This window comes from Microtus pennsylvanicus, chromosome 11 (assembly GCF_037038515.1).
Source record: "Microtus pennsylvanicus isolate mMicPen1 chromosome 11, mMicPen1.hap1, whole genome shotgun sequence".
NCBI lineage: Eukaryota > Metazoa > Chordata > Mammalia > Rodentia > Cricetidae > Microtus > Microtus pennsylvanicus.
This window is the reverse complement of record NC_134589.1, coordinates 15711941-15724931: the sequence shown is the minus strand read 5'-3', so window position 1 is coordinate 15724931 and position 12991 is coordinate 15711941. Positions and strand designations below refer to the sequence as shown.

The following is a 12991-nucleotide window of genomic DNA, read 5'->3' as shown; positions in this document are numbered from 1 at the left end:
TCTTACAGTGTTACTTGTTTTTACACATATAAACACAAGAAAGGGAAGATTAAAGAACATCCTAAAACAAGCTATATGATACACACTGAAACTATAAAATCACTTTGTCCTTTTCTGTGACAATTTTTTCTGAATTAAAGAAATAAGACCTCCCCAATTTAACATAAAAACTTCTGTGCACTATACCATAGAATATTTGAGAGTGATAAACCCATCTCTCATAACACTTAAAAATGACTAAAATCTTTAAATAATTATTATCACATTAAAAAATTAAGTACTTGATAAAATCGATGAGGATATTTTAAGAATTGTTTAAGCAAAAATACTTTGTTGGGGAAGGGACAACATGTGGGACTCATCTCTCCTTCCACCAAGTGAGTTCTCAGGGACAGAACTCAGGCTGTCGGGCTTGAGTCAAGGCCCTGGCCCTGCTCGGCCAGCTCACTGGGCCATGGGACACTTTTAGTGAGGTCACTGCAGCTTATTTATAAGACACTCAGTCTAATATTTATTCTTATGGCCAATCTGGTAAGACTTTTATTCTAAAATTTTTACAGGGAATATGGGAACCAAGTCCGCACTACTACAACTACACAGCTGAGCTTCCTGCGTTTGGGGAAATCAAAGGTGTCAGCACGTCTGAGCGCAGTGATCGGTCTTGGGCTGTGAAATCATTTTTATGGCCATGGTCTCTCTCCTGCCAGGTGAGGATAATAGCTTTTGTCTCACGTATTTGTTTTGTGCGCGTGTGTCAAGGTGTGTATGTGCGGATAGAGGGCATATGGGAGTCAGGTCTCTCCTTCCTCGATGTCGGTCCTAGGAACTGAACTCAGGCTGCCAGACTTGACAGCAAGCCCCTGCACCTGCTGGGCCAGCTTACGAGCCCCTGCTAAAAAAATTTTAAGGTATAATAAATTCTTCCAGTTAATTTTAAAGACTCTTCATTGTATTTAGAAATGCATTCCAGTAACTATAATCTGACATTAACTTTAAAAAACATAAATCCATGAAAAATAGAAGCGAGATCTTTACCAGCTATGTAATCACATAGAAAAAGCCCAAATTATTTAGCATGTGACTGAACAATTCATAAAACAAGCCACCTTCCTGTTTTTCACCAGACAATTCTGAGTGTCACAGTAAAACAAGACAAAGCAGCCACCACAGTGTCCACCCACACTTTACTTTTCAGAAAAGACAAGTAGAAAGCCAGAAGAATGGAAACACTCACCCTAATCCGCTCTGGTTTACTTACAAGAAAAGACATTGGTTCCTACTGTGTAGACCTACTTCAATTTCAAAAACTTACACCTAAAAGGAAAACAGAAACATGGAGTTGGTTAAATCTTTTCATACAACTTATCTTTTTCTCCCCTGTAGCAAAGGCTAGCTTCCAACTCACTATACAGCAGAGAATGACCTTACACTCCTGAAACCCCTGCCTCTACACCCTGAGTGCTGGGATCACAGGGGTGCACCACACCTGGGTTCTGCGGTGATGATGGAGACAGGTGTTTTCTTGAGGGCTAGGTAGACACTCTACTGAGCAACACGGCCAGCATAGATAAAGCTTCTCTGTGGAACAAAATGCACTCCTGGTCTAGCATCCCAAGGTGCCATACGAGACTCATAACTTGCTAACTTCTGAGTATTTGTTTAGAGTTGTGTTGAGTGACAATAAACTTGGATATACTTTGAACAAGTACACTCTGAAACTGTCATTTCTATGAGAAAAGTTTGGAGTCAGGCAGGCCAGTGCACCCCCTGTATCCCCAAGACTCAGGAAGCTAAGGCGGGAGGACGAAGAACTGCAGGCCAGCATGGGCTTCATACACAGCACAACTGTTGAGAGGAAGGCAGGGCAAGTTGGGCCGGAGAAGTGAGGCACAATGGAGGAGTGGGGGAAGAAATTTCTTGGACTCAGAGAATGGCAAGTGCAAAAGCCACAGTTAACACAAAGTACACAATGAGTGAGATTCCTTTAAAAACAAAGCAGAGGTGTCTACCACCCCCACTTCTGCACAATACTCCACGTCTGCCCCCCACTTCCGCATATCAGTCTACTTCTCCCTCCACCCCAATTCCCTGTCACTCCAGTACAAGACTGAAGCTTCAGGCATGCAGTGTGTGAAACATAAAACTCTCTGGCTTTCCCCCCCTCCCCTTTTTTTCTTTTTGAAACAAGGTTTCTCTGTGTAGCCTTGGCTCTGATGGAACACGCTCAGCGCATTGGATTGGTCCCTGCCTCAGGAGTGCTGAGATTCCACTGGGCTTTTCTTCCTTCTTTTTTGAGACTGGATCTCAGGTAACTAGGGTGGTCTCTCACTAGAGACACAACAGAGGATGACCTTGAACTTCTGGCCTTCCTACCTCTATTTCCTGAATGCTGGGATTGTGACACCACACCCACCCAATAACTTTTTTCTTTGTCTGATTTAATGAAAGTTGAATATTGTAAACACAGGTGTAATTTTTGTTTGAATTAAAATGTTCAGTAAGCTGAGATGACTTTCGTTTCTTTCCCGTTGGGTCTTAGCCACTGTAGGCAGGCACTCTACCTGTGACTTTGAGACAAAGGCCTTTCTTTAGACAGTTCGGCTACAAACAATCCTCTTGACCTAGGTCAAGGGCTGAGGTCACAGGCAGCCAGCTGCACCTGGCTGAAAGGGTAAAACTATTTACTGGTAACAGAACTGTGTACTTAACAGATTCCAAGCGTTCTACAAAAGAAAAATCATTTTAAGATGGATGTGCTATTGCACACTAATCCTAGCACTTGGCAGGAGGCACAAGGATCAGGAATTCAAGGTCATACTTGGCTATCTGTGACTCTGAGGCTAGCCTCTGCTAAAGATGTGTGTCAAAACAAAAGAAAAATTTAGACCCGAATGCTGCACTGCAGGCGGGGTGTCAATGGCAAAGACCTGTAATCCTAGAACTACTGAGACTAGGGTGGGAGGATCAAGATTTCAAGGCCAGCCTGGCAATCCAAGAGATCCTTGGTCTAGGAAAAAAGATCTAAAACAAATAGACATCTGAATACCGAGGGACTTTTCCTTTTCTACTATGTGTGACATTAAGATCACTATGCTGCTTTCAAATGTCCTTAAAATACAAAATTACAGTGGAAGGATAAAACGTCATTCAAAGCATTTTTATCAAGAACATAAAACACCATAATACACTGGCCAAGCGATATTCTTAGTAGATAGATACAGAAACAGCCTTTTTACTTATTGATTTGTGGTGTGAGCTATCCAGCCAGGGCCTCAGGCACACTAGACAAATACTCCACTACTGAGAACACATCCTAGTCACAGCTTTGCTACTTAGAAGCAGCAGTTATTTTAAGACCTTACTACCACTTGAGATGACTGAAGTCCTCAGAATTAAGAATGAAGCCTCGGTTTTGGCTAGCATGACTAAATCCTATACACTGTGCACAAATTCAAATTTTAGGATAGCCAATATTTACATTAAAAGTATAGGTTGGGGGCTGGAGAGATGGCTCAGTGGTTAAGAGCATTGCCTGTTCTTCCAAAGGTCCTGAGTTCAATTCCCAGCAACCACATGGTGGCTCACAACCATCTGTAATAAGGTCTGGTGCCCTCTTCTGGCCTGCAGGCATACAAACAGACAGAATATTGTATACATAATAAATAAATAAATATTTTTAAAAAAAAAGTATAGGTTGGAGCCAGGTGGTGATGGCACATGCATTTTGGAAGCAAAAGTAGATGAATCTCTGAGTCCGAGGACTACATAGTGAGTTCCAACCCTGACTCAAAACAAAAACAAAGAAAAAAGTATAGGTCAGGAAAGCTGAGCTGAATAGAATTTTCCTAGCATGCCCAGGGTCCTAAATTTAATCCCTAGTATAAAAATAATTAGTTTTATTTTTCTTTATCTGAAAGAGGAGTTGATGAATCTGGAATCTAGGATAGGTTGTGGCATTGCCAAATGTGCCTTAAAACCCCAGAGCTTGCCGGGCAGTGGTGGTGCACACCTTTAATCCCACCACTTGGGATTAAAGGGAGGCAGAAGCAGGCAGATCCTCTGTGAGTTCGAGGCCCGCCTGGTCTACAAGAGCTAGTTCCAGGACAGGCTCCAAAGCTACAGAGAAACCTTGTCTCAAAAACAAACAAACAAACAAACAAAAAACCCAGAGCCTATGCTGGGGTCAGGCCTCTGGAAGAAAACCAGGCAGCTTTCATTGAGTGTGCACCTCCTTAAAGGGGCCTAACTACAGCAATACAAAATGGCGTAAGATGCATGAGGCACTCCAGGGAGTAGGACCTTAACTGGTTGTGGAAGTGGGATGTGCACCAATAAATAGGACAGGGGATGGAAGAGAAGGAACAACTTCTTATAGAATTGGGCAAAAACATGGCTGAGTGGCAGTGGGCCTGGAATATCAAAGGCGACTTAAAGAAAATGGAGATCCCAAGCCGAGAGTGTGACTATTATCTGGTATTTGCTGTATTATGCAAATGTGTATCGCCAGCTTCGCCAACAGTGCTTGTCGCAGTCATCACTCAGTAACACTGAGTAACTGCCTGAAAGTGAGGTGTGTGAGGACCATGGACAGGCCTTTGGTGCGTGCTAATGCCAGGCTGTATTCGCAGCGGGAGGAAGCCACTGTGAGCTTTCAACAGAGATGACACACAACGGCGGTCTTACATCTTGTTGCACCCACAAATCACTTAGAGATCTTGTTAAAATTCTGCAATTCAGGTCTGGAGTGGGCTCCAAGTTCTGACACACTCCCTGGATATGACAACGCTGCTGACGTGTGGACCACGGTATTAACTAAGATTTGAGAAATCTTGTCTGGAAGAACATTCTAAGAAACGTTCCAAGGAATGAAGAAAGGGAGGGGTCAAAATGACCCAGAGGAAAGCAAGCTGGTTAGAAAACAGTGTTCCTGGAGATAAGAGCCTTAGCAGTGGAAATACCAGGAAACAGATGAGTGGCTATGAATGAAGAAATTATAAAGCTGCCACCGCTTCCCAAGCTATCAAGCTCATTCTCTGCCCTTTGAATAATGAGACAGGGTCTCCTACAAACAAAGCTGATCTCACTGAGTAGCTGCTCATGACCTTTAACTTCTGATTCTTCTGCCACTATGCTCCTAGCTGCTAGGATTACAGGCCTGCATCACCAAGCATGGCTGGAGAGTATCTTTTACAAACTCTCCTAGATCTAAGGCTGTGTGGTCCGACTGAAAACTGCAAAGACTTAATACCTTATCTGGGAACTGATAATAACTATAACTGATGATTCTAATTGTGCGTTTGTGTTCTTGAGTGATCAAAGAGAAATGGAAAGCTCAGAGGTCGAGGGGGCTTTAATGTAAGGATAAGTTAAAATATTTATTTAATCAGTGTATGTGTATGAGTGTGTAGAGTATGCATATGTGCACAAGGGTGTGCGTATACAGAGGCCATAAGAACACCAGGTGGCTTTCTCTGTCAGGTTCAAGTTAACTAATATAGAGAGTCCAATAATGTTGAAAAGGATTATTATCTTCCAAAATGAGGGGATAGCCATTTGTTAGAAAAGTAGTATTGATATTTAAGAACAAGTTAAATATGGCTATCTGGATTTAGAGGTCAACAGCTAAGGCTGTAAAAGTGATCGAAATCCAAAGCTGCAAACAGTAGCTCATGCTTGTAATCTCAGCACTCAGGAGACAGAGACTGGAGGATCAGTTTAATAGCATCCTTGGCTACAACGTGTCTAAACAAAACAACAAAAGTGGAGTCTAAAGACCCTGCTTCCCTTCTTGTCCCCAGTCTAACTTTGATACTCACTCCCTAATCACCTCAAGTATCCTATGTTACAGAAGTTCGCACTAACCACTTGCTTTCCCCGTGTATGTCTGTGTGGAATCCCTGTTTGTAGGCATGGTCAGGCCAAAGGACATTGGGTGTCCTACTCTACCACTGTTTTCTTCCCTTGAGTTAAGGTTTCTCAATGACCCTGGACATAGGCTGGCAGCCAGCGAGCTCTGGTGTTTCTCTTGGCATAGGATATTCTTGGCCACACATGGCTGTTTACATGCGAGCCAGAGATTGGAACTCAGGTCTTTATGCTTCAGCAGCATGTCCTCTTATCCAGAGCCACCTCTGGGGCCACCCAACCGCACTCGGAACTGTCCCGTTACCTCCCCCACTACAAGAGGTACAGTAAGAATTCGCTTGCTCTGACTTTTTTCTATTTTTGTCACTGATCCCCTAAATTTCCTTCATGTCTGAGATCACAACACATAACCAAAATTCTAAGAAACCTAATTAAAGGGTGACTATAATGACTAAATTATTAGGTAGCTTTTTCTTTTTCGGTAGTGCTGGGAATGGAATGCAAGTCCTCACTAATGATAACAAGCACTCAGGCACTGAGCCACAGCCGCACTCTCAAATTTGGTGTATCACTTCTCAGGGTCCAGAATCAGTCTCAGGCGTCGGGTATCTCTAAATTATCAACTAGTTCATGAAGACCGGTCCACATATTGGAACTTCAACAGGTATTTCAGTAAGACCGATTTCAACGGCCTGGGAGAAACGGGTCAAGTTGAAGTATTTGGGGGTCTTTAGCTGAAGATTGAGTTGAGAAGTTAGCTCCCTATTTCCTAAAATTATGAACGATTTTATTTAATCACTCCCCTTCTGTCGTGCTCACTCTCGAACGCCAGACCCGGTTCCCAAAACTGCTGGGGAGCACTTAAAACAAAAAAGACAATCAGGACCTCTTCGTTTTCACCAAAGCAGAAAATAACCCTGATCGTGCTCAACTCGATGCCCAACTAGCATCGCCTGAAATGAAGGGGTCGAGGGAGGTCAGCATTAAGGTCTGCAGCTACTTAGCGGGAGGGCAAAACGACATCTAGTCCCAGGCACCCCATCTGGAAGCCCCGGAAAAGATGGAGAGGGAAAGCAGGAGCCAGCCTCTCCCGTCGGCAACTCTGCTCAGCGTTTCCCCAGTCAGGCCCAAGCCTAGTCCGCTCTCAAGCTACAACCCCTCAACGTGGGAACCCAGAACCCGGGTTAAACGAGGCCCGAGGAAGGCGAGGGTGAGCCGGGGTGACCGCTGAGGCGCGCCCCCGAGGAGATGGACTCGGAGTCGGGTGAGAGGGACCAGCCCCGAGGAGCGCACCAGGCGGCCCCGCCACCCGGTACCTGGTCTAGGAGTCAGAGCGCAGTACCGACTCGTCTCGGCTCCGCCTCCTCAGTTTGGTGGCCGCGCTGCCGCCAGGCCGGTTGCTGGGAGGGAGGTACGCAACGTGTCATGCGCAGTGGAAGGAGCCAGAGAGGCTGGCAGAGCCCCGCCCCTCCCACGGCAGAGGCTCCTCCTTTCCCCGCCCCATGAAGGAAGTCCCGCCTCTTCCCGATGAGGAAGCCCTGCTGCGCCCCACCCAAGAAGAAAGCTCCGCCCCTCCCGCGGAAGCTGCTCCCCCTTGCCCCGCCCCACGGAGGAAGTCCCGCCCCTTCATCCAGAGGAAGCCCCGCCCCTCACTTCCCAGGGAGGAAGCCCCGCCGAGCTCTCCTCTCGGAAGAGGCTCCGCCCCACCCTTCCCGCAAAGGAAGCTCCGCCTCCTCTCTCCTGCTCCCAACGTCTGCTTCACGCGTTACCTATGGCTTGACTAACCCTCCCTCGATCGCTGTGGCGGGGCGAGAGCTGCTGGTTGTCTTTCTCCTTTCTTTGCTGGGGGCGCCCTTACCTGGGAAGAAGCGGATTTCCTCAAACCAAAGACCTCATTGTTGGGAGACTGCGGTTCACAAGGGCCCTGGTGCCTCCGTACCCCTCCTGTCTGCAGCAGGAAGAGAAGGGTCAAGGGCCACCTAACTACAGCTACGGATTTGGCTGGCAGTATTTCCGCCTCTCCCCATTCCATCACCTGGTAGGCCTTACACGGGCAAACACCTGGAAGGACTTCAATGGGCGCGCTTGGGTCTCTCAGGCATTAGCGAACAAACTAAAGAGGAAACTCACCCAGTGTTTGTGTTCCAAGTTCCTTCTATGTAAAGCCAGGAAAATTGCTCAACCAAATGAAAGCTATCATTTTCGTTCCTGAACCCTTCATCCCTAAGTTTTGGTTTATTTTTTTGTTTTGTTTTGTTTTTTTGTATTGGGTTTGAGACAGGGTCTCGTGTAGCCTGGGCAGGCCTTGAACTCCGAGGTCAGCTTGGCTCTGCTGGGATAAAAGCTCGGTGGTGTGTCTATTTGTAGAAACCTATGATGAGTTTGCCTTTATGAAGGAAGACAGAGACCAAGGCATACAGGACTGATCAAATGAAGTACTCTAGATGCGGCAAGACTTCCTCCTGTGGGAACTAGGGACTTTTAGTCACCTCAGTTGCTGTGGGTCGCTGTCAAGTAATGAATACTTGTTTTTTCCAGTTCTGTCTCCTCACAGATTTATAGCGGTCCTAATAACTTCCAAGATATGTAAGTTCTGCAACATCCAAACGGGGGCTTGATGGAAATACACCAAACTTACCAGAGGCTCTCACTGTTTTACACACTTCTGTAATCTTACCTAGTGCTTTAACATTCTAAAGCACAATCGCAGTCTCAAAATGTTTCTTTCTGCCAGGCAGTGGTCTGTGAGTTCGAGGCCAGCCTGATCTACAGAGCAAGTACCAACAGAAAAACCCTGTCTCGAAATAAATAAATAAATAAGTTTTTCTCAGAAGTGAACCCAGTGAATTCACAAAAAGCAAAGGAGTGGAAGAAAATTCCATTTGTGCCAGGTTACATTGTCTTTGGAACTGAGAGTATTGGAGAAAGCAATGAAAAGATGCCAGCTTCATTTTGGTTTGTGTGTGTGTATGTGCACTTCAGTGTATGTATGCACACCACATGTGTGCAGAAGCAAGCAGAGGTCAGGTGTCATATCCCCAGGAACTGGAGTGACAGACAGCTGTATTGGATACTTTGTAAAAGCAGCAAATGCTCTTAACTGCTGACCCATCTCTCCAGCCCCAAACTTACGTTTTGAGACAGGGTCTCATAGTCCAGGCTTACCTGGAACTCATTCTATAGCCCAGGCTGGCCTTAAACTCAAGAGATCCTCCTGTCTCTTCTGGGATTACAGATGTGAACTGCCACACCAGGCTGTAATTGTCAAGGCAACCTCAAATTGAGTTTTCCTTTCCCCTTTCTTCCCCTTCTCCTTCTTTGGGCTGCACTAGAGATTGAGCCTAGGAGCTCTCACACGCTGAGCAAGCACCTCAGCCCTCAAAGCTCTGACTCATTACAATGGGATCTGCTAACACTAGGTACTTCATCTGTTCTAATACCTAGTGCCCAGCCACCACATGTTCTAACAGGATGTTAGCATTTGAGAGTTTATCAACTGGATGACCGCCCTCCAAAGCTACTCAGAGAACCCCTTCTCCCAGACTCTGCCGTGAGTGCTTCAGTGAGCAAATGCCTAGGTTCTCCTACACCAGCAAGAAGTCAGAACAAACTTTAGGATGAACGGTTGGCATTCAGAGGTTACAGAGTCTGAGTCCTGGAAGGCACAAGTTCCTGAAGCTTTTACCTTATTATAGGGTGTAGGTGTTTAAAGATTTCCAGAGCTTTTGGAAACTGACTTGAAGCCTAAAGGAATGGAGACAGATTGAATGGCTACTTGTTTCTTTTTAACTTTTTAAAGGCTACTTGTATTTTTAACTCTATTGCGTAATACTTAAGTCTCTACATGAAAACATATATGAACTCCAAGGCTGCAGAGATTAAGAGATGGCTTACAGGTTAAAGAGTACCAGTTACTCTTCCAGGGGTCCCAGGTTCAATTCCCAGCAGTCACTCGGTAGCTCACAACCATCTATAATGAGATATGGAGCCCTCTTCTGCCATACAGGCAAAACACGATACAAAATAAATAAATAAACCAAAAAAAAAAAAAAACTTCAAGTGAAATGGGGAACTGTGTGGTGTGTGAATATGTAGAACAAGTTGACTAGGATCACTTATCTGTAAAGAATTTCCAGTCTTTGCATTTTACTATCGCATGTGAACTTTCCACACAGCCATTTTAGAAAGGGTAGGAAGACAGAAGAAGGAAACACACTTGTTAAAAGCACCGGGATAGGAGGGCTGGAGGGTGTAGCTCATCAGCAGAGGGTTCACCCAACAGACAGGATTCAAGTAAGCAAATGCAGTTAAAAAAAATATAGTGTGCACAAATCCAGAGCTTTCTTGACCTAGGAAACGGGCTTCAGTTCTAGCTCCAAGAGATAAGCTAAGCTATAGAAAAATACACAGAAGTTTTGTAAATATGTAAATTTAAGATATGAATGGAGGGGAGAGTGGTGTGGGAAGACAAAGTACAGCGTTATATGTGTGAACATGTACTAATGAAACCCATTACTTTGTACGCTAATCAGAAATATCTATGAAGGGGCTGGAGAGATAGCTCAGAGGTTAAGAGCATTGCCTGCTCTTCCAAAGGTCCTGAGTTCAATGCCCAGCATCCACATGGTGGCTCACAACCATCTGTAATGGGGTCTGGTGCCCTCTTCTGGCCTGCAGGTATACACACAGACAGAATATTGTATACATAATAAATAAAAAATATATATATATAAAAAGAAATATCTATGAAAAGTGGAAGAAAATTTATGAAAAGCAGCAAGCAGTTCAGCAGACAGGCAGAGGCAGTAGCATCTTGTTCCTCAGTAACCCCCAAGAAAAGCACTACTTTAGAAAGGCCAGGGTGAGCATCAGAAGCTGGAGGCCAGTCTGGCATACATGGGACCCTGTGTCAAGTGAGTGTGATGGTGCACCCCGCCTGGGAAGCCGATGCAGGAAGACTGAGCCTGAGTTGGAAACCAGCCAATAACACTTAGCAAGCAGTCCTCTCAGAAATAAGTAGATGTGGTGCTACACGCTATCACTGCAGCACTCCAGGCTGAGGCAGGGCACTGCTGTGAATTTCAGCAGTCTAAGTTATAGATGAGACCTTGTCTCAGAAAGCCAGCAAGCAATGCGATCTACCATTGGGGGAAAAAAATCACAGCTTTTTATTCCTCTCAATTCAGAGGGCTGGGACGGCTGTGAATTTGTACAAACATAACACCATCTTCCTTTGTTTAAAGATTTTGTTATTTAGTCTTCCTTTGTTTAAAGATTTTATTTATGGTCAGATGCTTGTATGTGAATGTAGTTGCCTGCGGAGACCAGAAGAGGGCAGCAGATCCCCCAGAGCTGGAGTTATAACAGCTGGTAGCTGAGATTTGAATGTGGGTCCTTTGCAAGAGCAGTAAGTGCTCTAAGCCGTCTCTCCAGCCCTGATGTCTTCCTTTTGCAATTTTATTTTCCACTGACCACCAAACACTAGATATTTAAGAAGGTTAAAGACATGTGACACCACACCCAGCCAGGTTTCTTTTTACTTTTCAGTAGTTTGTAATACAAGTCACTATAGTGATGTTTTGTTTGTGTTTTAACAAATAAAGCTTGCCTGAAGATCAGAATGTACTATAGCCAGGGAGTGGCGGCACATTCCTTTAATCCCAGGACTCAGGAGACAGAGGCAAAGGGATCTTTCTTAGTTGAAGGCCACCCTGATCCAGTCTAAAAGAGAAACAGAATTCATACAAAGGTGATCCCAGCACTCAGGATCCCACACCTTCAATCCCAGCACTAAGGAGGTGGAGACAGTAGTTATATGGCTGGGCCAAGAGAGGAATATAAGGTAGGAGGAGGCAGGAGCTCATTGCTATCTGAAGCTTAGTTGGAGACAGGTTGCGGTCTGGAGATGAAGTCTGAGGACGCAGTCTGAGGACAGGATCGCTCCTTCAGTCTGAGCATTGGTAGTGGTCTCTCTAGTGGCTGCCCTCTCTGCTTCTCTGATCGCTCAGCTTTCACCCCCAATATCTGACTCTGGGTTTTTATTTCTTCTTCTAATTATTATTATTTGAGACAGGGTTTTTCTGTGTATCTCTGGCTGTCCTGGGAACTCACTCTGTAGACCAGGCTGGCCTTGACTCACAGAGATCCACCTCCTCTGCCAGAGTGCTGGGATTAAAGGCATGCATAAAGGCGTGCGCCACCACTGCCCAGCCTGGGTTTTTACTATCAAGACAAATTAAAACCTGTGTTACAAGTCACCCCTATGGGTTTAACATCACTTAGAATAAGTGAGGCAGGAAAAGAGAACTTGGGAGGAGAAAGGGCAGACTGACTCCACCAAATCCAATAGCTCTTCTGCTCTCTTCCACTGGATGATTGGGACAAAAATGTCACTCATGATTTTCCTTGGTCCAAGTCCTATATAAAGCAGTTCTGCATCTTGTGCCCAACACAGAGAGGTTTCCTTGTACTAAGGAAACAGAATTATAAACAATTCCTCTTTATCCACCACACTGCCAGCTCTAAAATAAATAAACAAAACAAACAAACAAAAACCACCTTGTCCGCTCTGACACAAAGTCAGAGAAGGCTAAAAGGATCCACTTTGTACTGTTGGACAGAGGAGAGCAAGAATGTAAAGTAAAATGTACCATTCGATAGTAGCCTTGCCTTTGTAGAGTGTGTAAATAAAAACGTTTTGCACACATTATCTTTTGGCTGTGAGGTGAGCTGGGAAAATGGCTCAGCAGTTAAGAGAACTGACTGTAGAGGTTCTGGGTTCAGGTCCCAGCGTCCACATGGCAACTCATAACCTGTAACTCTAGTCCCAGGGGTTCCAACACTCTCTTCCGGTCTTCTTGGCACTACACATGGTAGACATGGTAGACAGAAAGACATGCAGGTAAAACACACATACACATAAAGAAAATTTTAAAATAAACTGATAGGAAGGAAAAATATTTATTCCCACTTTATACAAGAATAAACACAATAAACTCAGAGGTATGACTTGCCCAAAGAAAAAAGCTTAGTAATTTTCTCCAGTAAATTTTTAGTACATTTATTTTATTATCCACTTACCATGTACATGTGCGTGCATGTTTGTGTGCATATGCCATGGTCCACA

General features: G+C 44.8%; 1 protein-coding gene across 9 annotated transcripts in view; it reads right to left on the bottom strand.

The window, feature by feature from the left end:
* Nucleotides 1-7794, bottom strand: part of Strada (STE20 related adaptor alpha) — a 32685-nt gene extending 24891 nt beyond the window's left edge. For 2 of the 9 annotated variants that reach the window (XM_075990363.1, XM_075990367.1), the window contains exons 1-2: nt 7182-7306; nt 1235-1314 (exon numbers count right to left, since the gene is read on the bottom strand). In XM_075990363.1, coding sequence (XP_075846478.1) covers nt 1235-1270 — 36 coding nt within the window. In that variant the 5' untranslated portion in view covers nt 1271-1314; nt 7182-7306. Of the gene's footprint in view, nt 1-1234; nt 1315-7181; nt 7307-7723 lie in introns of those variants that run through there. The other 7 variants (XM_075990364.1, XM_075990369.1, XM_075990366.1 and 4 more) reach the window with 7 other exon arrangements.
* Between the last annotated feature and the right edge of the window lie 5197 nt (nt 7795-12991).